This window comes from Polyodon spathula, chromosome 57, assembly GCF_017654505.1.
Source record: "Polyodon spathula isolate WHYD16114869_AA chromosome 57, ASM1765450v1, whole genome shotgun sequence".
Taxonomy (NCBI): domain Eukaryota; kingdom Metazoa; phylum Chordata; class Actinopteri; order Acipenseriformes; family Polyodontidae; genus Polyodon; species Polyodon spathula.
This window is the reverse complement of record NC_054590.1, coordinates 335,638-360,637: the sequence shown is the minus strand read 5'-3', so window position 1 is coordinate 360,637 and position 25,000 is coordinate 335,638. Positions and strand designations below refer to the sequence as shown.

The 25,000-nt window shown below is 46.2% G+C and overlaps 3 protein-coding genes across 3 annotated transcripts in view; all 3 read left to right on the top strand.

Annotated features, from left to right (window-relative positions):
• The window catches only part of LOC121307566 (multidrug resistance-associated protein 5-like), a 5,234-nt gene extending 621 nt beyond the window's left edge, over positions 1-4,613 (top strand). Inside the window, exons 2-12 of the mRNA XM_041239766.1 lie at positions 41-339; positions 535-606; positions 709-833; positions 1,377-1,449; positions 1,579-1,782; positions 2,160-2,303; positions 2,419-2,515; positions 2,779-2,963; positions 3,167-3,313; positions 3,796-3,925; positions 4,527-4,613. Coding sequence (XP_041095700.1) covers positions 41-339; positions 535-606; positions 709-833; positions 1,377-1,449; positions 1,579-1,782; positions 2,160-2,303; positions 2,419-2,515; positions 2,779-2,963; positions 3,167-3,313; positions 3,796-3,925; positions 4,527-4,546 — 1,496 coding nt within the window. The 3' untranslated portion in view covers positions 4,547-4,613. The remainder of the gene's footprint in view (positions 1-40; positions 340-534; positions 607-708; positions 834-1,376; positions 1,450-1,578; positions 1,783-2,159; positions 2,304-2,418; positions 2,516-2,778; positions 2,964-3,166; positions 3,314-3,795; positions 3,926-4,526) is intronic.
• On the top strand, positions 4,576-10,887 carry LOC121307540 (multidrug resistance-associated protein 5-like). Its single transcript, XM_041239728.1, has 8 exons — positions 4,576-4,655; positions 5,674-5,763; positions 6,840-7,029; positions 7,198-7,357; positions 7,815-7,893; positions 8,233-8,346; positions 8,820-8,984; positions 9,402-10,887. Exons 3-8 carry the CDS (start codon positions 6,933-6,935, stop codon positions 9,501-9,503), a joined length of 717 nt encoding a protein of 238 aa, XP_041095662.1. The 5' UTR covers positions 4,576-4,655; positions 5,674-5,763; positions 6,840-6,932; the 3' UTR covers positions 9,504-10,887.
• A 467-nt stretch (positions 10,888-11,354) lies between these two features.
• Positions 11,355-23,239, top strand: LOC121307605 (aminopeptidase RNPEPL1-like). Its single transcript, XM_041239812.1, has 11 exons — positions 11,355-14,297; positions 17,932-18,072; positions 18,462-18,613; positions 19,137-19,253; positions 19,409-19,644; positions 20,318-20,431; positions 20,688-20,800; positions 21,285-21,393; positions 21,717-21,941; positions 22,098-22,240; positions 22,690-23,239. The coding sequence occupies exons 1-11, from the start codon at positions 13,824-13,826 to the stop codon at positions 22,927-22,929; spliced, it is 2,064 nt and encodes a 687-aa protein (XP_041095746.1). The 5' UTR covers positions 11,355-13,823; the 3' UTR covers positions 22,930-23,239.
• Positions 23,240-25,000: the final 1,761 nt, after the last annotated feature.

The window sequence follows — 25,000 nt, the reverse complement described above, 5'->3', positions numbered from 1 at the left end:
ATCATAAGGACAAAGCCATCGAACCCCCTCAATGCAATAGAGCTGACAGGCGCCAGCCTGGCATGGGACTCATCCAGCACCAGCGCCTACCCCACGCCCAAGGGCACCCCAAAACTGAAGAAAGACAAGGGCAGGAGGAGAGACCGGAAGAGGAAGGAAGAGGAGGAGGAGGAGGAGGAGGAGGGGCTGGGGAAGCAGGGAGTGCTGGCTGAGCAGAAAGGACAGCTCCTGTTGGACAGTGACGAGCAGCACAGCCCAGAGGATGAGAGCAAGGTGATCCAGAGCATTAGCCTGCGACTGCAGAGGACTCTGCACTGCATCGAGCTCTCCATCAAGGAGGTGAGAGAACTGTACTGCAGCACCCAGCTACCGGGGGGCATTCAATTGCTGAACCTACACTGTTAAATAGAATTGTTCTTATTATATAGGTTTTGTTGTATGTCCCCTTTGTATTTGCCAAGTGTGTGTGCGTTTTTTTTATTCAGGTTTTACATGGTGTTTGTTCTGATGTTTTCTGGGTTTTCCCCTCATTAGGGGAAGCTGGTTGGGATCTGTGGCAGTGTGGGGAGTGGAAAGACCTCTCTGATTTCAGCTATATTGGGGCAGGTAAGAAACAAAAAAATCCTGCAGATTTCATGAAAGGGTTTTTTGGTTGAAAAGGGAGCGAGCTACACGGTTGAGTCGTGTCCTGTGTCCGCCCCTCTGTAGATGACCCTGCTGGATGGCAGCATCGCTGTGAATGGGAACTTTGCCTATGTGGCTCAGCAGGCCTGGATCTTCAACTCTTCCCTGAGAGATAACATCCTGTTCGGGAAGGAGTACGAGGAGGACAGGTAACGAGGGGGCGGTGAGACAGCAGGGAGCAGTGATAATGCAGTACTGGAGTTCCAGCAGGTTTCTGCTCCATCTCTGAATAACCCTCACACTCAGAGCAGCTGTACATGTATTTTCTAAAGTCAGGGACTGTGCTTTATTCCAAGTGGACCATGCCCATGTTAAGTCAGGATTCAAGCTGTATCTGATTGTTACAGGATTGTAGCTAAAGGAAATGCTGCTCTTCAGTAGCTTTCTAAACTGGTATCTAACAAATAACTGAATAGTTACTGAAATCTTTTAATGAGGCACCCATGACTGAAAAGCAGAAGCTTTAACGAAGCCTGTATGTCTGAGTGAGGTGAGTTGAATAGTCATGCATACCATTTCATACAAAAGCACAGCCAGTTAAATCCCACCTAGAAACTGCCACAAGGACCAAGCCCCTGGCTCCCACAGTTCCTACACTAGAGAAGCTGGACAGCTGAAGCATATCTAGCCTATAAAAACAAACTTTTCACCTACAGAATTTCCACATGAGTGCGCTTTCCTTTTCTATACAGGTACAATACAGTGCTGAGTGCTTGCTGCCTGAGAACTGACCTGGCTATCCTCCCCAATGGTGACCTGACGGAGGTGAGTGTCTCTCACTGACGGGACAATCTTCTGTGCAGCAGGGGGTGGCTAATCACGGTCCTGGAGGGCCACCCTTGCTGTACAGCACACCCCAGGAGAGCCTGACTTCATCTGTGTCTGTGTGTGCAGGTCGGGGAGCGTGGAGCTAACCTGAGCGGAGGGCAGAGACAGCGAATCAGCCTGGCCAGGGCTCTGTACAGCGACCGCGCCATCTACATCCTGGACGACCCCCTGAGCGCACTCGACGCACACGTGGGCAACCACATCTTCAACAACGCCATCAAGAAGCAGCTAAAGCAGAAAACCATCCTGTTTGTCACTCACCAGCTCCAGGTATGCACGAGCAGTTTTGCTGCTGCCTGCCGTTTCGTTTATAATGCTGTAAATTAGCTTTGTTGCCTATCTTGCAATGAGTCTGAGTAAACATTCCCGGTTCGCTTTCTAATAAATAACAGTACGTATTACAGGGATGGGAACAAAATCAGTCCCGTCACCCCCCCCCCCCCCCCCCCCCCCAATTCCAGTTACTACACGCTTGATTAGCCACAGTATATAGGTAACAAGCTCAAGTGTATCTTATTAAACTTATTGTGAAACCAGAAATAGATCGAGCTGCTATGCAGTGGGAGTCTTATTTTCATCCGTGCAATAGAGCCAACAAAACCACAGGGCATGGACAAAGTTAAGTGTCCCTACCTGTCTGTCTGCAGTACCTGGTGGATTGTGACGAGGTGGTCTTCATGAAGGATGGCAGCATCACAGAGAAGGGAACCCATGAGGATCTGATGGGTCTGAATGGGGATTATGCTGCCATGTTTAACAGCCTGCAGCTGGGAGAGGCCCCTCACATTGAGGTAAGATACATGCTATTGTGTTACTCGTACAGTTTCAAATTAAGGTTAACTATTGTATTTGAATGTGTGTAACTGGGGGGGAAAAAACAACAGCAAGTTAATGTTTCTCTGGCAGAGTAACAACAAGAACACCACCAGCTCCCTGAAGAAGCCCCCAGAGAAAGGACCCAAGGCTGGGTCTGTGAAGGAGAAGACGGTCAACAAAGATGATGGTACGAGTCTCTCAGTACCACCCTCCATTGTATGTGTCTAATATATATGTATTATACACACAATGTACATGTCCCCGAATTGACCTAGGAACAAGCATGTGGGTAGAATATTAGACAAGTCATTCTCAGTACCTTCCTCCTGTGGAGTGTGTGTGTAATATATATAGTGTGTGTGTATATGTACAAGTCTCTGAATTGACTGATATTGGGAAGGTGTGATGCCAAGCTTACTCAAACCCTGCTGACTCTTGCCCTGCCCCCAGGTCAGCTGATGCTGGTGGAGGAGAAAGGCACAGGCTCCGTGCCCTGGTCTGTGTACAAAGCCTACATCCAGGCATCTGGGGGCCCCGTGGCCTTCCTGCTCATCCTGGCTCTCTTTGTGCTTAACGTGGGCAGCACCGCCTTTAGCAACTGGTGGCTGAGCTACTGGATCAAGCAGGGCAGCGGGGTAAGAGTACAGGACTGTGTGTCTGATCAGGTCTTCACATTGATTTTAAGAGTAACCTTGTCGGCATGTAGTGTTTTATTTAGATGTATTTATTTTAACCAGGGGATTTTACCCATTGTGACCGGAGGCCTTGTTTACAAGGGGGTCCTGTTAGAAACCCAGTCCGGTGTCCTGTGCTAAATTCTTTTACTCCGATTGTGTAGAACACATCTGTGGTGCTGGGCAATGACACGGTGCTGAGTGACAGCATGAAGGATAACCCCCACATGCAGTACTACGCCGGTATCTACACCCTTTCCATGGTCCTCATGCTGCTGCTGAAGTTTGTGCGTGGGATTGCGTTCGTCAAGGTACGCTATCCAGCACTGTCTGTGCCCTGGGGTGCATTGGCAGGAGTCTGAGCCAACCGCAGCTGATGCGTTCCTAATAAAGTAATGTTTAACATTTCAGGTTTTACCACTGGCTTGATTTAACCTCTGTGTATAAGTAGCAAGCTCAGGTGACTCTTATTAAACTCATTGGTAAAACCAGGAATGGATCAAACTGCTAGGCAATGGGAGCCTTGATTCCAGCCCTGCATGTGCACCGATTGACTCCAGTTATTCAGTATGCTGGCAAGACCTTCAACTGAATGCAGTTGAATCCTTGGGGTATTTATTGATGGTATAAAATAAGTGATTAATTTATAGATTTGCTGTTTGCTAATTATAATACACCCCAAAAGTTGTCTAGTGAGAATCCTTTATGTATTTTTAAACAGTTTTTAATATGAGCTGGTATTCCGGTGTGCTTCACCTGTGTGATTTTAGTAATGTGTAATGTGATTATTCAGGGAACACTCAGGGCCTCCACCAGACTCCACGACGAGCTGTTTCGTAAGATTCTGCGCAGTCCCATGAAGTTCTTTGACACGACCCCTGCGGGGCGCATTCTCAACCGCTTCTCAAAAGACATGGATGAAGGTAAGACTCAGCCCTGGGGAAACAATTGACACGTGCAGGGACTGAAAGGATAAGATTGGGGAGTTTGTTTAATAATCAAGACACTGAGCTTGATCCCTGTAATGTACGGCCTCGCTGTTTTGTGCGTGTATGTGTGATCCGGTCTGCTTCCCTGCTCCACAGTGGACACCAGACTGCCCTTCCAGGCTGAGATGTTCATTCAGAATGTCATCCTGGTGGTCTTCTGCCTGGGCGTCATCAGCTACGTGTTCCCCTGGTTTCTCATGGCGGTCGGGCCCCTGTTCATCGTCTTTATCATCCTGCACATCGTCTCCAGGCAAGGCATCAGAATCTCCCTCCATTGCTTTGAGCCTGTGAAACGCACTGCACGCTTTGGGCAATGTTTCAGGCCACTTATCATGGGGGCGGGGATTTTAAAGTTCTTTCCACCTTGTCCAGTTGTCTGAACAATTTTATTTTAGCTACTTTGTGAAAGTTGCTGTAAAATGTACCCCTACAGCTAACTACTTAAAAAGTTACCAGAAGCTGCTTTGTGCTCTTCAGTCAAGACTGGCTGCACCAGATAAAGCCCTGACACCCTCCCCCACTGTTTTCATTGCAGGGTTTTCATCAGAGAGCTGAAGCGTCTGGATAACACCACCCAGTCTCCCTTCCTGTCACACATCACCTCCAGCATCCAGGGGCTCACCACTATCCACGCTTACGACAAGGGAGCAGAGTTCCTGCACAGGTCAGTGTTTACCAGGTCTGCTCCACAGTTCTCCTTATCCCTGCATGTCCATTGCACTCCCCATTTAATTATTTTCAAAAATAGAAACTGTTTATGTGAACTCTGCTGTGTACGAGAAGTTCCCTGCCAAGATATTGAAAAAAGTCATCTGCATTATAAAGGAGATACATGGATAGGAAACTTGATGAAATTGTACAGGCAGTGACTGAAGGGAATACTTGCATGGACATAAGATTCCTGTTGCACAGCAGTTTCACCCATTCAAGGTTTTACTACAAGCTTGATTAGCCACAGTGTGTATGTAACAAGCTCAGGTGTGTTCAACGAAACTCGTAGTAAAACCAGGTGCGGCTCTCAGTGCTATGCAATGGGAGTCTTATTTCCATTCCTGGGGTATTCCGGTTCTTGCATACCTTTCCTTGTCTCTGCCCCCTCTCAGGTACCAGGAGCTGCTGGATGATAACCAGGCTCCCTTCTACCTGTTCAACTGTGCCATGCGCTGGCTGGCAGTGAGGCTGGACATCATCAGCGTGTCTCTGATCAGCATCACAGGCCTCATGATAGTTCTCATGCACGGGCAGATCCCTCCAGCATACGCAGGGCTTGCCATCTCCTACGCAGTGCAGGTCAGTGGGAACACGCAACCCTTTGCCTGGACATGCGGAGCCAGGGAATAGTATACAGCGCCGTGTGCTGTATTATACATTTACATTTTGTGCAGGTTATATATGCCCTATAAGTTTCACACCAGTAAATTTGCAGTTTTCCCATGGTATAATATGCATGCTTTTCCCTAGGTTATACTATACGTTTACCATGGTTTACTGTGATTTTTAACATGGCTTCATGTACCTCCCAGGGCTTTACAATGCATACTTTCTATGCTTTTACTGTGGTAAACTTTTAAGGGTACATGTTCCTCAAGATGCTTAATGTTTGTCGTAACGCTTCCAATAGATGCACACGCTGTCAAAGAAGCTGTACAAACTGCTACCTGCTTTATATTTGATTCCTGCAGCTCACAGGCCTCTTCCAGTTCACTGTGCGGCTAGCCTCAGAGACAGAGGCGCGATTCACTTCTGTGGAGAGAATAAACCATTATATAAAGGTATGGTGGGTATGGGTGTTTTGTTTTTTTAATTAAATCTAGATTTCTGATTTAAGTGTTTGACGCCAGGGGCCGGTTTTTCAAAACTTTGGTAATCGGATTTCCGTGTCTGATCTAGATTATGTTGTGAAATTGTGTTTAAAACATCGCAATGCGATCGGGATTACCGTGATCCAGATTTCATTTTGTTAATCCGATCGCACTTCTAATCGCAATTTTAAATGTTGCAGTTGGGCTTTTCATAATTTAAAGAGGAGATCAGGATTACTTTGATCCAAAATACCGGGATTAATGTGATCCTATTGCGCTGGTGGATTTAGTTTTTAAATGATCACAGAACAGCGATATTTTGTTTTGAATTGTCATAGCAAACACACATGTCCAAATAGTGTTATAATATTTACATATTTAAGTTTGTGTCCATGCAAGCAACATGAAAACATGTATTTAGTGGTATAGCTTTAATAAAAAAAGCTTCAAGCTCGTCTGAGATGCTGGACTCCCGACCGATGGAGGAGGATGAAGATGTCTAAAAACGCATTTCAATTTTCCAAAAGTTTTATTTTTATTAAATTTAGGTTTAGTTATTTAATTTCTAAGTAGGCATAAATAACCATTATTTGCATGCATTCTAGGTGCACTAACATTAAGTGATTTATTAAATATAAAACAATTTAAATAGTTGTGTATTACTCATTATTACCACAATCTTATTTATTTTAAGTTGGGTTATATCATAAATAACGGCCACTTTTAATAGGTTTTTTTTTTTTTTTTAAGAACTGTCTACTTGTTTAACTGTCTAAATTTTATAATTGTGATTATTTGGATAAATGACATTTTCTGAAAAAAACGGGTTAAAATGATCCAGATAAGTAATCTCAATCACCAAATATAGGATTGCAGAATCCGGATCGCTGTTATCCAGATTACAAGAGTAGAAAAACCTGCCCCTGGGGTACAAGCTTTCTCACACTGCTGCCCGCTAGCTTGTGTGACTCTCTCTCTCTCTCTCTCTCTCTCTCTCTCCCTCTCTCTCTCCCCCCCCCCCCCCCCCCCCCCTTGCTCTCACGCAGTCTCTAGCTCTGGAGGCTCCAGCCCGCATTAAGAACAAGGCTCCCCCTAAGGGCTGGCCCCACGAAGGGGAGATTGTTTTTGACAACACCGAGATGAGGTACCGAGAGAATCTGCCCCTGGTTCTCAAGAAGGTGTCCTTCACCATCAGGGCCAAGGAGAAGATCGGCATTGTGGGACGCACAGGCTCAGGTCTGTTGCGTGGCCTCTTGGATTTCAGCAGCGTTTTTAATTGAGCTCATTGTTAGGGCTGTGCTTTTTATTGCAGTGGCATTGTAGCCATTGAAAGATGTGAAGAGAAAGTGTAAACGGTGGTGTAAGCGCAGGGGTGCAGTGACGCATGCTGGATGTGTGTTTTAGGGAAGTCTTCTCTGGGTGTGGTTCTGTTCCGGCTGGTGGAGCCCTGTGGCGGATCCATTAAGATCGACGGGGTGAACATCAATGAGATCGGGCTGGCAGACCTGCGCAGTAAGCTCTCCATCATCCCCCAGGAGCCTGTGCTGTTCAGTGGCACTGTCAGGTACCAGACATCCACACAGAGGCTCTTTTAATTGTGCAGCTGCGGCCAGCGTAGTGGCTCTGGATAAACAACTTCAAACAGCATTCCAAACTTCCAAGCACAAGACCTTCCGGGCTGTTGGCAAAGCCTCATTGTGCTTGGGGATAGCGGAGCTGTTTTTCCATCTTTGCAACCACAGTTCTTTTTCCTTCAAGACAAACTGATCGCATCAATGTAACCATCTTATTCAGTGTAACCCTTTACTAGTCAACAGAACCCTTCTGGTTAAGGACTGGGATGTGGGCGATTTCATAGTGACTTGCTTTTCCCCCAGCATTTCCTGAAGACTTTTTTCAGGATATATCTGCGGTATAAAGATAGAGATGTAGTTTTGCACATCCTTTTTTTTTTTTTTTTTTTAAAAGCGCGGTTCTGTGAAATGTTGACATGGTGGGTTTTTTTTTTTTTCTGCCTCCAGGTCAAACCTGGATCCCTTCAAACAGTACAATGAGGAGCAGGTCTGGGATGCCCTGGAGAGGACTCACATGAAGGAGTGTGTAAGTGTGCATGTAAATTTGTGACATTTTAGAAAAGAGTGGTGTCTAGCTTCAGTTTCATGGGAAGAATGCTTAGATTAACAATAGCTGCATATGGTTTTGTTTTGGTGGAGCCAGTGGTTTGCAGCTATAGCAGGGATGGAAGCAAGACTCCTGCTGCACAACAGTTTCACCCATTCCAGGTTTTACTTCGAGCTTCATTAGACCACGGTGTATAGGTACTGAGCTCTGGGGTTATCTTAAAGTCCTAGTGAAATCAGGAATGGATCAGACTGCTGTGCAATGGGAGTCTATTGCCGTCCCTGTATAATAATAGTCCTCCTCTTCTCTCCCTTCCAGATTGCTCAGCTGCCCCTGAAGCTGGAATCGGAGGTGGTGGAGAACGGGGAGAATTTCTCGGTGGGAGAGAGGCAGCTGCTGTCCGTGGCTCGCGCTCTGCTGCGCTGCTGCAAGGTGAGGCGGGGAGGAGGGAGTGGATAGTTACACTAGAGGATTCATTAGAGTCCTAGTGTACAGAGGCAGTTAAGGAATAGTGTATACCAGGGAGTTGGTTGAGGGTAGGATGCCTCTAATATCTGTATATTAACCGTTGTCAAACGTGCAGGCCAAATCTAGGTGTTAGACTTGAGACACATCATGGAGTGTGCAGCGTCGGTCAATTTTATTTCATTTGTATTTTGTAGTACACAGTTTGTGCCATACACAGATATATGCTGAAGTGGTGTATAAAATGGTGATCAAGGGTTTGTTTATGGTAGCTTTTCTGATTTGTTAAACACTCGCCATATGTTGGAATATGAATCCTGCAGTTTAAATGTACAGGATGTTAAATGGAATATAATAATAATGTGGCATTGACAGTGAATAAGAGAGCCTGCTTGCTAGCTTGTTCTACTGGCTGTTGCAGTGTGTGTGTGTATTCTCAGATTTTGATCCTGGACGAGGCCACAGCGGCTATGGACTCTGAGACGGACTCTCTGATCCAGGAGACGATCCGCGAGGCGTTCGAGGACTGCACCACGCTGACAATCGCCCACCGCATGCAGACCGTGCTGAGCTGTGACCGCATCATGGTGCTCAACCAGGGAGAGGTATCGGACTAGATCACCGGGAGACTCTCCATTCGGGACAAGTGCAGTTTAATATGCACACACCTTCAAAGCTCATTGCTTACCTGTGTTGCACTCGCCGCATGTTTGTTTTTACCAGACAATGATATTCTTTCTTTTTGACTGGGTGTGTTTTTGTGTTTAAATTCAGATTTTGCATACTGCAAGTCCCGGTATGTATTTTATATGGCAGTCAGGGATGAAAATTAAGACTCCCGTTGCATAGCAGTTTTGATCCACTCCTGGTTATACACTGTGGCTAATCGAGCTTATATTAAAACCTGGAATGGGTGAAAGTGCTATGCAGTAGGAGTTTTATTTCCATCCCCTTATTATAATTATTATAATAATAATAATAATAATAATAATAATAATAAAGTGATTCTGTCTTTCCTTCAGGTTGTGGAATTTGACGAGCCCTCCAACCTTCTAGCCAATGAAAACTCTCGATTCTGCGCCATGTTGGCTGCTGTGGAAAACAAGATCACAGTGAGGGGCTGAAGGGCATGACCCCAGTGGAGCAGAAACGCGACGAAAGGAGAAGGACCCTATGTACCCGGGAGTGGAAACCTTTCTCTTGCCAGTAGAGCGGATTCCTGTCCCTGAGACTCTGCACAGCCTTGGCATGCCCTCCTGTTAGCCCCGGCGAAAGGGCGGGTGTGTTGCACTGTGTTTTGGAGGAGGGACCCCCAAGTCTCGTCATGACACAGACTCCTGTTTATAGAGCAAGCTGTTTTTCTTCTACGTTAATACTAAATGCACTCCTATAAATAATGTGGTTCAGGGAACCATAGATATAAAAAATTATAATCCATGTATCTATAGATACACACAATGTGTGTGTATATATATTTATATATATTACTGTGATAATGTAATTTTATTTTGTACTTTTTCATTTGGGTACTGTGTTTTCACAGTGTTGACTTTTTACCATGTAGTTGTACAGAAATGTGTTTCCTATAAGGCTGTGAGAGGCAGGTTTTATGCCCTGCTGGACAGTCTTTTCATTTTCGTAGCCCATGGCTTCGTACCGTGCTTCTGAAATATTACTGTCTGTCATCATGCTGTTTCGAATGTCCATCACATGTCAGGGGGGAGTGCTGTTTAAATGTTTCCCGTGCTGCAGGCACTTGCCTTGTTTCTGGAATGGTCAGACAGCCAGTGGGAGTTATCACCCAGGAGAGTCAGCTGACCTGGGGAAAGGTTTAAAGAACTCTGTTTTATTTTATTTTTAAATCCTGGCTTGCAGTCAGGTTCCTGCTCAGAGGAGATATTTCATCACATTCCCTGACTCGAGTGGCATTTCGGGGGCAGTTTTGCTGTGGAGCCTTGTACAGTTATCTAATCAAGTGGCATTTCGGGTGTGATTTTGCTGGTTCTTTGCTGTGGAGCCTTGTGCAGTTATCTAATCTGTTTTGTTTTTGATGTTTCCACTTTCTTTGGTGCTGAGCAGCTCATTGTAACCTCAGCATTGGGTTACAATGCCATCTGCTGTTGATCAGCCTGTCACTGCATGTCAGGTTCAGGTTTCAATATACTGTATTAGCCAGTCAGGACCGCTCTGCCTCTTTCCTAACTTATTGTGGGGCTCGGCTGTACAGCAGTCCATTAAGTGTGAAGAGATCTGCCTCATGTTTGTGGTGTGTTGCCATGGAAACTCTGACTCAGTTGTGTGGGACCAGCAGACCTCTAAAGGATTGCTACTAGAATAGTGATGGCTTTCTGGGACAGTCTGTGATGCAAGTTTTAGTTTTTATTTGACTTCAGTTTACATATTTTTGATAGCCTTAGCATGACTGCGTACATGCCTTGTAGAGGGGAAGGTGGGGACAAGGGACAGAGTAAATCTATAAAATGTTTAATAAAACTATTTTTGAGTTTATCCAGACTTTTTGGTTTCTGCATTTTGTTTTGTAAACAAGATGTGTTGCTAATACTACTAATAATTCACATGCATGTCAAAGGAAACAAATCTTCTTAATCATCTTCAGAGTGATTGATTATTTTTAAGACTTCTCTTTTTTTTTTTAAATGGACTCATTCTGCATGAAGACGTGTGTGTGTGTGTGTGTGTGTGTGTGTGTGTGTATGTATGTATATATATATGTGTGTTCATGATACTGGTGCTGCACTGAGATTACAAGGTATGGGCTGCTTGGTTACCAGAAAAAAACTAATTATAGTTGCTTCATAATTACAGCTGGAGCAAGAACTCCACTGCGGTCTCCTAGAGAGTGAAGACTGTGTTTCCTGAACTTCATCGTGAAGAACAATACCCAAAAATGAAACCAGAAGGGTTCATAAATGTGATGTTTATTGCATTTCTCCACCAAAGGACAAGGGTCTACTAGTGAGCCTACACTGGGTTTGATGCAACATGGCAATCGGGCAGGGATTTCAGTCCACTATTCTAGTGGGGAGCAAGTGGCACACTCAGTGAGGAAAGGTCCCCTGACAGCCCAGGGAAGTTTGGCTCAAACATTTTGTGTTTAAAGATCTCTTTACTTATAGTTGTGGGGGCACGTGAGAGTTGTCTGGCATGTATGTAATCCAGTCAGACGGCTGCTGTTTTACTTGTGGTGCAGCGCACAAGCTTGTGGTTTGCGTCTGGATAAAACAGCCAGCAAGTACAAGCCACGGGAATTCGCTCTGAGAACAGAAAAGGGCAGCTGGTACATGCAAACAAAGACAACCGTGGTATCTGGTGCTTTGGTTTTACAAGAGAGACAGCCCTGTTTTCAGTTTCACAAACATTGTATTACATGATCTATTCATCATTTATTTAGAAACTAAGTTTCAGTACAGTATTACAGTAATTCCAACAGCAGACGTGATCGTCAGACTGGGCTTTGGCTTGTTAGCTGTGCTGACGAGACCAGTAAAGCTGAGATTCCAGTGGCAGCAGGGGTCAATAATAATGTTTAACAAACAGAAAAAAGTGCTTAGCAACATGCCGCTTAAGCTGTCTCTTGCTGACCTTGTGGAGGTGCACTGTGGACAGGATTGTAACTGACATCAAAGAAAGAGCAGCTCATATCAAGATTAGTTTAAACCATCTGGACTCCTCTAGATAGATAAGAAGAGTTATAATGGAGAGGAGGTCATTCAGTCTGGCTCATCCGGTTCTTGGTCACTGATTGATCTCAGGATTTAGTCAGCTCTGAAAGGAACTCCGTCATTCAGTGGCAGCAATGTGGCAACCGATTAACCCTTCAGTCACCACTCCACTTCCATCTGTGTCCTTTGTCCTGCTCTCTGTGCTGTGCTTAAAATAGAGCTGTCAGCTCCTTTTAGGATTTCAAACACTTCAATGAAGCCCCCATGATCCCTTCGGTGTTCTTGGGTCAGATAGATTCCGTGATCCACGGCACCACACTGCTCTTTCAACACTGTAAATAATGCTTCTCATCCAAGGGAGATTGGTTCAGTCACCTGCTAGGGCTGAGAATAATTCAACTGTGGTGACCAGTCTAAAACTGGTCCATGTCCTGACTTAGCAGCTGTCCTATACGAAATCCAACCTCTATAAGAGGCCTTTGAGTTGGCAGTTCTGCCAGGTGCACTGCATACGTTGACAAAGACCCTGCAAACAAAGGGAGTTCGGGAAGGTCTCGGCTTGACCTCGCAGTCCCTCAGCCTATCGCTAAAAGAACATCGCATCCTGTTCTGTGGATTAGGCAGCTTGGAGGAGTCTGGGATGTTTTTGCAGTCCATGAGAAAGCATTGGAATATAAAGATGTGCAAACGCACTGAGAGGCATCTCAGCACAGTGCCTGCTTTCAACGTTCAACAGATGCTTGAAGCAATCAGGCTGCGTTCTCAAAGACCCTGTTTAGCACACAGGTGAGGTGCTCCAAGATTAGTGCTGAGCTTGCCTAATGAAACCAGACAGATCATTGAGATAGGGTTATCAAGGTCCAGCAGTGCATGTGTCATGCTGCATTGCATAGATCCACACACGCACACACGCACCCACACAGGGGTTATTGGGTGCATTTGGAGGTCCTGAATGAAGCTTTGTTTGCATTCTGTAACAGGATACCTTTCCTTCCATTGCATAATCAGCACAGACAGGCAGGTAGATTTTATGGTGGGGGGTATCTACTACATTCAAGAACAGCAGTGGCTGCACAACACATGTGAAAAATCTAGAACAGAAAGCTGCTTGTGTCTTCATCTGTGCCGAAGCCAAGGCTGAATTCAAGGTTGCACATTTGTAAGTATTATTTTCCCCAGTAATGCGGGTTATCTAGCAGTGTCAGATGCCTGCGCTTACACATGCACACACACGAACACTGTGAGTCATTCACACACTCAGCCTCTTGCTCGCCAGCGCCCCTACCGGGTGAAACTTTTTTCTCTGGCCTCTGATTTTTATTTCCTCTGGTGTTTTTACTTCCTGTTTTCAAAGGGAGTCACACAGCTCAGCTTGTTAAATTTTAACTTCAGTCGAGTTCTCCTTTTCTTAGTGTCGCTCTTTTAAAAAGAAGAAAACACATCTTGAATTGCTTTGTTTCTGTCGTTGACTAGCTAGGAATACAGCAATGCTCCAATGGTTTTTACCGGGGCCGCTCATGGATTTCACGTGATTTATTGCTTTCATTGAAACGGGGTTCTCAGCTGTTGTCATTTTTCAATTTTTTTAAAGATTTTTTTACCTCTCGTGTGTTTCATTGCCGGCGTCCGTGGAGAACTACCTCTTAGTTTGTTTTTTGGTTTATTTCATTCTCTCTCGTTGTTTATGTAAGTTGTATTAGTATTATTAGTGTGCTTATTATTTATTCCACTGCTGTTATTTGTTTTTTGTTTTTTTTTAACATGTCCGACATTCAGCGCACAACGCTTTGCTGTTGTCGGAAAGTTTTAACGATCCCCAACAACAAAAGCGAGAAGAGCATTAACAGTATGCCGGCGATGGGGCAGTCTCCCCCCGTGGACATCGCCTCGGCTTCCAACTTCCACAGCTTCACCCTCCGGCATTTCCATCTCAGTCTGCAGCTCAATTTCAGGGATAAAGAAATGACGGGCCGTCAGGTGCTGGAGCTGTGCTCGACCAAGCCCGACGTGCAGACGCTGGTTCTGGACACGCACCAGTCCCTGCTCATCCACTCCATAGACTGCAAGGTCCACAGCGCCAGCACCGGCGGAGACCAGGTCCGCACGTCCCTAACCTACCGGGTCGACCCCTTCACCGACTACGGATCCTCGCTCTCCATCTGCCTGCCCGCCGCCATCCGACCGCAGCACACTTTCCAGATCACCATTCGGTACAAGACCACCGACGGACCGGCTGTAAGTAGTCGAACAGTGACCGAGCCGAGCCGAACTGTTCTGTGTGTGCACTCGGACAGTGAGAGGTATAGGGTTAGGATGCCGCGTTTGTGTTCGCTTAGATTTTATATAGTGGTGTCTTTTATTGTTTCCAAATGAGAAAAAAAAAAAGCCTTTTATTTTTGTTATACCACCAGGAAAACAGCTTAAGGCTGTTATTGTACACTGACCTGAATTAAGAAATTAAGGATATGATTTCGTAGCCCATTCCTAACAATGACAACTTTGCAATCGCTAGCACTGTGCCAGGTTTATTTTTAATGATGATTGTGACACGGCAAAGTGCTGCGTGTCACGAGTGTGTCTTGAGTCCGGTACACACACACTATCCGTGTAATAACGATCAGGTTACCGAAAACAAACAGCAACAGTGGTGACGCCTCATACTAAAATTAGAACATGTTGGCATGTACCAGCCCAGTGAAACACGTTGCAGAAAAGGGCCAGCTATTTATAAATATCATCGATTACAACATGACGTTAATCCAGAACCCTACTGCCCTTTGTGTGTATGCAGTTATGACATCACATCGCGTGTTGCTAGCAGTGCTGTTCAAGGTGTGTGCAGTTGCTGCTTTCGATTCGCACAGTCTGTTTTTTTTTTTTTGGGGGGGGGGGGTCTATGGGTTGCCAAACATTATACTGCAGGAACAGGACAGTGACCCGGTTCTGTGTTCAGCAGGATGTGATGTTCTGAGTTAGGGTCACAGAACAGCTGTTTTGATCACGCACAGGATTCATTCATTAAATTACATGTTTAGAGATTTTAAAACACTTTGTGTGAACTGTCTGTTGAGTTTTAGAATTTGCCCTGCTAAAACTGAAGAAAAACAAACATATCTGCATTGTGAAGTCGATCCATAGATAGGGACGCTAACAAGGTGAAGGACTGTATATTAGGTGTCCAGTGAGAATGCCTGGCTGCTGTGCCCCAGTGGTCCACACCTCCTGGTCCTTTTCTCAGCACATGCTGCACAAGCATATCCCAGGGTGCTTAACTTGCAGAGGTCGAGACCAGCTGTGAATTTCAGGCACCAGTCAGGATTTTGTAGCTCATGAATTTCATGGCTCTGTTGCAACATGCGTCATGTTGTGGCCCCAGTGCAGGTGTGTTTCAATGTAAAGCCGTACTGACCACTCTGTGAACATGTTGGATAGTGTTGCCAAGGGGTGTTTTAATACTTTAATTAACTTGGCACACTGGATTTGCAACAGCGTAACCAGAGCAGCTGAATGCCACTTGTCTGTGGTTGGGCACAGTGAATGGATTTGTATTGAGGAAGTGGCTGCTGCGTTCCTTGATCTCCTCAGAACCTTTGACGATTGAGAATCAAGTTTGTATTGAGTGGTGCAGCTGAGCGAGAGATTTCATTGAGAACACCAGAGTCGGGCTCAATTCCTGTTCTTCCATTCCCAATTCCCTTTTAAGATCAAATCCCAATGCCCAATAATAATAATCTTTGTATACCACTTTTCATCGTGAACCACCATCACAAAGCGCTTTACAAAATATGAGACTAGGGTGTGTGAGCTATGCATCAGCTGCAGAGTCACTTACAACAACGTCTCACCCGAAAGACGCAGCACAAGAAAGTTAAGTGACTCGCTCAGGGTCACACAGAGTCAGTGGCTGAGCTGGGATTTGAACCAGGGACCTCTTGGTTACAAACCTGTTTCTTTAACCACTGGACCACACAGCCTTCCTTCCTCATTCTCGTTTAATCCATTCCAACACATCATCACAAGTGCAGGTCAACATTGCAATTAGCAGTATTCTGTTAAGAGCTTCTCACAGTGGCAACAAATGACTCTAAATGAAGTCACTGTTAGTCAATTTAAACCAGCTTCAGATGAAAGCAACTGAACAGTCATCAGAACCTTTTCCCTGCATTCCTACTGACGGTCCGGAGGTGTGCACACGGCAAACAGACCCATAGAGATGCAAATGATGGGTTATGTATTCAGGGCGTGCAGAGTACAGCTGCTGCTATAATTAGCCTTTACCTGGTGCAACTTTACTGTGATGACAGGACTCAGTGCATGTATATGACAGATTACTGTTGCAAAAAGGATCTGTGTGCTTGTGTTTTCAGTTGCAGGACTTGTGTCCTGTTTTGTTAACTGTTTCCGGACAAAGTAATAACTCTGCAGTCTAGGCTACACTTATTATAGATTGTTTGTCTCCTACTGGAAAATGTATAAAACAGAGCATAGAATATACATATATTAAAATGCAGATGTGCAGTGGTCTGGTGCACCTGTAGTTCTCTGTTCAGTGTATTGAGGAGTTTTCATGATTTATGTGGCATTTTGCAAAATGATCAGCAGCTGAGTGATCTGTTGCAGTTCCTCGCACACATTGAGGTGCTTCTCAAGGCTGGAGGTCAGAGCAGGACAAGCGGCCAGTCTAATAAATGAAAGCATCCTCTTGCCTGGGTAATTCCCTTGTCTGCTCAAAGCAGGGAAGAGCCAGCGCAGAAGCAAAGGCAGTGAAACCATTGTAACGGTATAGAACAACACTTCAATAAAGCACTTTTAATTTATCATATTCAACATGCCTTTTAAACTGGTTTTAAAAAATAAATAGACATTCGTTAAAACTTTCAAGGTCAGAAGTTAAAGAAAGTCTCATTTTGAGGACCTGTACAATCATTCAGAAGACTGTGTGTTTGTCTCTATCAAGTTCAGAATCAGTGTGTCGGGGGTTGAGGCACTTTACAAAAATAAGAAGAAACTTTTTCTTTGTTCTGTTTGGACTTTGGGGTCAGTTGCTCGACCAATCCGAATACAACTCATTTGTTTACAGATGTTTGTGTCCTGCCTCCACTCACACACACCCCTGCACAGTTTGTTGGTAGGGTCCATTGTCTTACAGACCCTGTGTTTGGGGGAGGGGGTTGCTTCTGCACTGGCTGTGACCCCTTGTTTGTGTTGTTGTCCGCTCAAACCCTTTATAGCCTTCCTGAGATCATCCTGTGTCATTGCCTGCAGGCGGCAGATGTCTCTCAATAAATCCCAGATGTTTTTAAACTAAACTAGCTTCCAGTTAGGAGGTTAAGATGAGGTTGTGTGATCCTCTGGTGAGACTGCACGTGGAATACTGTGCCCAGTTCTGGTCACCACAGCACCAAAGGGACATTGTGGCCTGGAGATTCCAGCCAAGAGCAACCAGACTAATCCTAGCAGGGTTTAGAGGAATGAGCGACACAAACAGGATGAAGGAAATTAGTCTAAGCCTGGAACCAAGAACAACTAGGGGGGGAAGACAATTGTCTTTAAAATCTTAAAATGAGTTGACAAAGTTAACCAGGAGTAGAGCACACACTGTTGGAAATGAAGTGGAGGCAGAACTTAGGACACAGAGATGGAGACAGTTCTTCACACACAGAGAGGTGAGGGTATGGAATGGGTACCTAGTCATATTGTTGAAGCACAATCACTGGGATCCTTTAAAACCCGACTTGACAAAGTTTTGAGATCAAGCAGCTGCTACTTGGAAACCAGATGAACTCAGATAGTCCGAGTGGCCTCCTCCTCTCTCGTTTTGTAAACTTTCTCATGTTCTTACTCTTTCTGCTGTCTTCTATCTGTGCAGATCTGGTGGCTGGACTCGGAGCTGACTTGTGGAAACTCCAAGCCATTTGTCTTCACACAGGGACACTCTGTCTGCAACCGCTCCTTCTTCCCCTGCTTTGACACGCCCGCTGTGAAGTGCACCTACTCGGCCACTGTGCGGGTAAGTCATAGGGGCCAGCACTGACACTGTGGGACCTGCTGTTCATGAGTCTCATCCAGGGGTGGAAGGAAGGCTTGTATAGCAGTTTGATCCATTCCTGTTTTACTATGAATGGGTGAAACTGTAATGCAACAGGAGTCTTATTTCCATCGCTGACCCCCATTGTCTTTATGGAATGAGATGTATGAAGTCAAGGGCAGTTAACTGGGCCTGACGTTCAGAGGATTGGCATGTTCTGGAATTCAAATGAGACTGAAACTTTTTTTTTTTTCTTACTTGGTTGTTTACTCCCAAGCCCCAGCATACAAACGCCCTCAATAATATTTTTTTTTGTGTATGGGATCAATGTAACCACGAGACTGAGACTCTAAAGCTTGTGTGTGTTCCAGGTTCCGGAGGGGGTGCAGGTTCTGATGAGTGCCACCCGCAGTGCATACAGCGCCCACGAGAAGGCATTCCAGTTCCACATGGAATACCCTGTCCCTGCGTACCTCGTGGCGCTGGTGGCTGGGGACCTCACGCCCGCTGACATCGGGCCGCGGTAAGGACCTGGTTTATCAGGGCAGGGTGTTTTGCGCATGTTTGAAGTGTGCTTACCTTTCAGTGAGGCGCTCTCCTGCCTCGTTGCACAATTCTGAAACAAGCTGGACCAATCCGACCAGTTTAATTAGCTGCACCTTTCCTGTGTCAGATAATCCATGGAGAGGTTTCCATCTCAGTAGAGATGGAGCAATGATTAAAGGAGAAAGTGAGTTTGAATTCCCTCCTTTGCAATTTATATTATAAATCTCAGTTAAGGATATGTCAGTTTTAAAGTATGTTTTGACTGTACTGATGTCATCCCATGCCTAGGACACACTGTACAGCAGCTCAGTTTAAAACACGCTGTACAGCAGCATAGTGCAGCCTGTCTGACTCCAGTCTCCAGGCGCAGTGCAGCCTGTCTGACTCCAGTCTCCAGGCGCAGTGCAGCCTGTCTGACTCCAGTCTCCAGGCGCAGTGCAGCCTGTCTGATTCCTCCTCTTGTGCAGTTGCTCACCCTGCTGCTGTCTTGCCTCCTGCAGGAGTCGGATCTGGGCGGAGCCGTGCCTCCTGAGTGCAGCGGTCAGTAAGCTGAGCGGTCTGGTGGAGCGCTGGCTCACTGTTGCGGAGAGCCTGTTTGGACCCTACGTGTGGGGAAGGTAAGAGAGGGACGGAGGGAGGGAGGAACGCCCTTCACTTAACGTTAAGAAACATAGTAGATGCAGAGGTGTAGAGGATTGGGGGGGAATTTCCACAAATATAGATGTTTGATTGTGAACAAGTGGAATGTAAATCCCCCCCCCCCCCCCCACAGGTATGACATTGTGTTCCTGCCGCCCTCATTCCCCATCGTTGCCATGGAGAACCCGTGCCTGACCTTCATCATCTCATCCATCCTGGAGAGCAGCGAGTTCCTGGTGATTGACGTCATCCACGAGATTGCGCACGGCTGGTTCGGCAACGCTGTCACCAATGCCACGTGGGAGGAGATGTGGCTGAGCGAGGGCCTGGCCACATACGCACAGAGACGCATCACCACCGAGGCCTACGGTGAGGGGGGGGTGGGTACACTGCAGGATTGCTGCAAGTACCCTGTGCACTGCACTGGGGGTGAAGAGTACACTGCAGGACTGCATGCATTACTGCATATAGTGAGCTGCTATAACTACACTACATAAACAACCATGTGTGTATAACTGGCTGCTCCCTTGGCTATTAAGGTCATTTTGTTTTTTGACTGTGACCCAAGGCAAACAATGTAACACACTGATGAAGGTCATCAGGCTAAGGTCCTTCCCTCTCTGTCTCTCTCTCTTTCTCTCTCATTCACTGTCTCTGTCTGTTAAATAGTTGTGTATTACTCGTTATTACCACGATCTTATTTATTTTGTAAAGTGAGGTTATATCATAAATAATGGCCTCTGTTAAGAACTAGCCTACCTAAAATTAAAAAAACAACTAGATTTCGTAATTGTGATTATTTGGATAAATGACATTTTCTGAAAAAAACGGATTAAAATGATCCAGATAAGTAATCTCAATCACCAAATATAGGATTGCAGAATCCGGATCGCTGTTATCCAGATTACAAGAGTAGAAAAACCTGCCCCTGGGGTACAAGCTTTCTCACACTGCTGCCCGCTAGCTTGTGTGATACTCTTTCTCACTCTCTCTCATTCTGTCTCTCTCTCCTCTCTCACTGTCTCTTGCTGTCCTCCTCCAGGCTCTGCCTTCACCTGTCTGGAGACGGTGTTTCGTCTGGATGCGCTGCACAGACAGATGAGGCTGCTGGGAGATAACAACCCTGTCAGCAAGCTGCAAGTGAAGTTTGAACCAGGTCTGAAGCAAGGGGGTGTGGAGGAGTACTCGTGTTTTCGTGGGAGCTGCTCAGTCATTTTACAATATTTGTTCATTACTGGGGCTGGATTAAACTGTCAGGGTGTGTTTACTGTGTTTACACTTAAGTAAAACTGCTAAGAAACGTAAAGGAAACAATCACTTTATCAGTGTCGATACTTTGTCGAAGTGCCTCTCAAAGTGTGTGTGTGTGTGTGTGTGTGTGTACGCTGTGCTGTCTGTCTCTCCCCTGGCAGGTGTGAACCCCAGCAGTCTGATGAACCTATTCACCTATGAGAAGGGCTACTGCTTCGTGTCCTACCTCTCCCAGCTGTGCGGAGACACCAAGCGCTTCGACTCCTTCCTCAGGGTCAGTCCAACAGTAAACCAGTCCTCGAGTGTGTGTCTCTGTCTGTCACACTCTACAGCAGTGGTTCCCAAGCCTGGTCCTCCGGGACCCCTGTGGCTGCTGGTTTTCATTCCAACTGAGCCCTCAGTTACTTAACTAGACCCTTAATTGAAATCATAATTTGCTTAATTAGACATTTATAATTGTTTTCAGCTCTTAAAAAGTTGCATATTTCAAGTTAGCTATACCATTTGATAAGTAATTCGAACTGCAACTGTTTAAGAGCTGAAAACAAGTAAAAATGTCTAATTTAAGCAAATTATTAGTTCAAGTAAGGGTCTAGTTAAGTAACTGAGAGCTCGGTTGGAATGAAAACCAGCAGACACAGGGGGTCCCCAGGACCAAGTTTGAGAAGCCCTGGTTTAGAAAACCCCTTTTTTTTTGGGACTGCAGCCTGTTTTGGTCCAGTCCAGTCGGGGCTGATTCCTACTCCCTGTCCCTACAGGCCTACATTGAGAAGTTCAAGTTCACCAGCGTGGTGGCTCAGGACCTGCTGGAGTTCTTCCTGGGCTTCTTCCCGGAGCTCAAGGAGCGCTGCGTGGCCAACCGAGAGGGTGAGGAGGGGGCTGGGACGTCTGTCTGTCTGTCTGTCTGCCTAGATGCTTCTGTTTGTTTTTCCTGTCTGCTTGCCATTCCCCCTCCCGTTTGCCACCTTGCCTGACTAACTGTTTGTCTCTCTTTAACTGCTCAATAATTAAAGGGGATCATTGATGCCAATACAGGGTAGGAAATGGACTAGTCTTTTAAAGAGAATTATTTAAGAGATACCTTCCCACAGATGTAATCTCTCTCTCTATTCCATCTCTCTCTCTGTCTCTCTATTCCATCTCTCTCTCTCTCTCTCTCTCTCTCTACACATCTCTCTCCCCCTCTTCAGGTCTGGAGTTTGAGCGCTGGTTAAATGCCTGCGGCCCCCCCCTGGCTGTGCCGGACCTCTCTCAGGGTGGCAGCCTGACAGAGCCGGTGGAATCTCTGTTCCGGCTGTGGACCTCTGAGCCGCTGGACTCTGCTGCGATCGCGCGGCAAGACCTCTCCACCTGGAGGACCTTCCAGACCGTGCTCTTTCTGGACAAGCTGCTGGACCGCTCGCCCCTGTCTCACGGTACTTCCTCGCCTAGTGCTGAAATCACAAATACCGAAGGAAACCAAATGACTCTCATTGCATAGCAGATTGATCACTATGAGAGAGAGTATGAGACACACCTGAGCTTGTTGCCTATACACTGTGGCTAATCTCTCTCTCTCTCTCTCCCCTCAGAGGTGATGACACGGCTGTCCCACAGTTACTCCACGCTGCTCGACTCGATGAATGCAGAAGTTCGGATCCGCTGGCTGCAGATCGTGGTGCGGAATTGCTACTACCCTGACCTGTACAAAGTGAGGCGCTTCCTGGAGAGCCACGTGAGTACCTGGGGACCACGGAACCACAGGGCAGGGGCGCACGTTAAGCCGTTATGCTCTGGATACACCTGCAAGCGGTGCTGCGTCTTCGTATGCAAAGGATCTTTGTTTCATAGTGTTGACCTTGTCTTTTGTTGTTTGTGCAATTTCATTGAGGATGCAGCGCAAAGTGTATACAAGATTAAAAAAAAAGGTCAACAGAACAAACAGGTGGCAGGTCTGCACTTTTTAAATAAACAGCGCTTTTACAACGCAAAAAAGTTGCAGCTATATCCTCCTCGGTCACAAATTTATCATTACATTTTTTGAAATTTTCAAACAGTTTGTGTGAACTCTACCGGGTTCGAGAAGTGAGAAGCATATGTGCATGATAAAATCGATACATAGATAGGAAACTTAACATTAACTCCCGCACCTGCTCTCCCCCTCCCTGTGTTAACTCTCTGCAGACGTCGCGGATGTACACGGTGCCACTGTACGAGGACCTGTGCGGAGGCGCCATGAAGTCCTTCGCCGTGGAGGTGTTCTACCAGACGCAGGCCCGGCTGCACATCAATCTGCGCAAGACAGTGCAGCAGATCCTGACTCAGACCTTCAGTGCCTTTGTGACGGTCCCCACGGCACCCCCCTCTGGAGACCGGCCTCCCGACACCACCGTCGCACTCAGGGACGTCAACGTGTTGGCGTGAGACACAGCCGCCTGGGAGGGTCCAGGAGATCCATGCAGGGCGCTGGGGGTGCGGGAAAGGAACAAGACATGGAATTCGGAGACAGTACACACTTCATACAGGAGCACTGACCAGCCTCGAGCCTGTACTGCAGCCGCCACGATCTGCTGTTCACAACGAGTACTCTCAACGCGGTCCGGTGTGTTTGGAGAGAGCATGCATTGATTGTCTGAGCTGCTTTCCTGATCGTAGCTCTGTGTGCAATAGGTGCCTCTGCGTTGCCGGTGTATTTTGACGTGTGTCATGGATTTCACATCCCCCCCCCCCCCCCCCCCCAAATTAATATGCAGACCCTATTTGTGGAAAAGAGTAAACTAGTCTTGAGTGGCCTGGGATGTGTTCTGATCCCTCGGGGAGGAGGTCTTTCTGCAAACCTGGTTGTCTGTAAGTGTGGGTATTACTACAGATGGCAGATTCCTAGTTAGGATACAGTAACACAATTGCAATATAATTATATTATGGTTTTGAAAAAAAAAAAAATCTTGAGGACTACAGTTAATTGATATGTAAATGCCATCCTTTATTTTGAGGTGGTTGTTTTTTTTTGGTATTTATTGGTGATCTAAAGTTTTAGAACTGTATAAAATATTTGTGTGAGACAATAGGAAGAGCCTGCCTCAACCCTTGAACTGGTGCTGGAGGAAACCATTTCTCCCTGTCTCTAACATACCTCTGGGATGGGATTGTGGTCATGCAATCAGGGATCCGCAAACATTTTAAAATCAGTGCCTGGGTTTGCCCCGCTCCTGTCAAACACCCTGTCCTTCAGTTAAAAGACCCCCTCCCACCTCCCATGCATAGCTGTTGTTGAAGCCATACCTACATTCTTTGTGTCCACTCATAACCAGCCTCCCACCTGCATTCTAGTTCCAGCACTGCCCATATACTGGTTCAGTATCCCCAAGCCGTCATACAGTACACATGCCCAGTAGTTATTCAGGAGTGTAGTAAATATGGAGAGTTATCTTAAAAGGAGGAGTGTCACCAGAAAAAGCTTGAATTAAACTGGAGCACAGTCTAATCCAAAGTTGTCGTAGTCACCTAAGTGATTGTTCAAGGGCAGAGATCGCGTTTGGAAAACCTCTACTGTCCATCTTTACCTCACCCAGATACCCAGTAGTCATGTGTGTGGCAGCTTAGCCAGGATCAAAATGCTGAACTTGTTGCTGACTGTCGCGCTGCAAATGCTAACTCGGCTCAATCTCAGACATTAGCTACTAGACAGGCCACAACTACAGCCAAAACCCACCCATCCCCATCAAGCCACACCTGCCACTGCACCCAGCCCCCTCACACAATTATCTGCTAGAGAAGCCACACCCACAACTGCACCCAGCCCCCTCACACAATTATCTGCTAGAGAAGCCACACCCACAACTGCACCCAGCCCCCTCACACAATTATCTGCTAGAGAAGCCACACCCACAACTGCACCCAGCCCCCTCACACAATTATCTGCTAGAGAAGCCACACCCACAACTGCACCCAGCCCCCTCACACAATTATCTGCTAGAGAAGCCACACCCACAACTGCACCCAGCCCCCTCACACAATTATCTACTAGAGAAGCCACACCCACAACTGCACCCAGCCCCCTCACACAATTATCTGCTAGAGAAGCCACACCCACAACTGCACCCAGCCCCCTCACATAATTATCTGCTAGAGAAGCCACACCCACAACTGCACCCAGCCCCCTCACACAATTATCTACTAGAGAAGCCACACCCACAACTGCACCCAGCCCCCTCACACAATTATCTACTAGAGAAGCCACACCCACAACTGCACCCAGCACCCCTCACACAATTATCTACTAGAGAAGCCGGTGTGTGACATTTTTAAAACAACGAAGGGAGATGTGAGAAAGATTCCTGATTAGGGGTCTTGTTAAAAGCTGCGAGATATTTGCACAAAATGAAACACTATTGTATTTTATTTCTTTTTCATTTTATTATCTTGTTGGCTATCTCTCAACTTGCTTTCAGCTTAATCCAGTTCCTGGTTTCTTCTGTGCAGTGGTGTTGCAAGC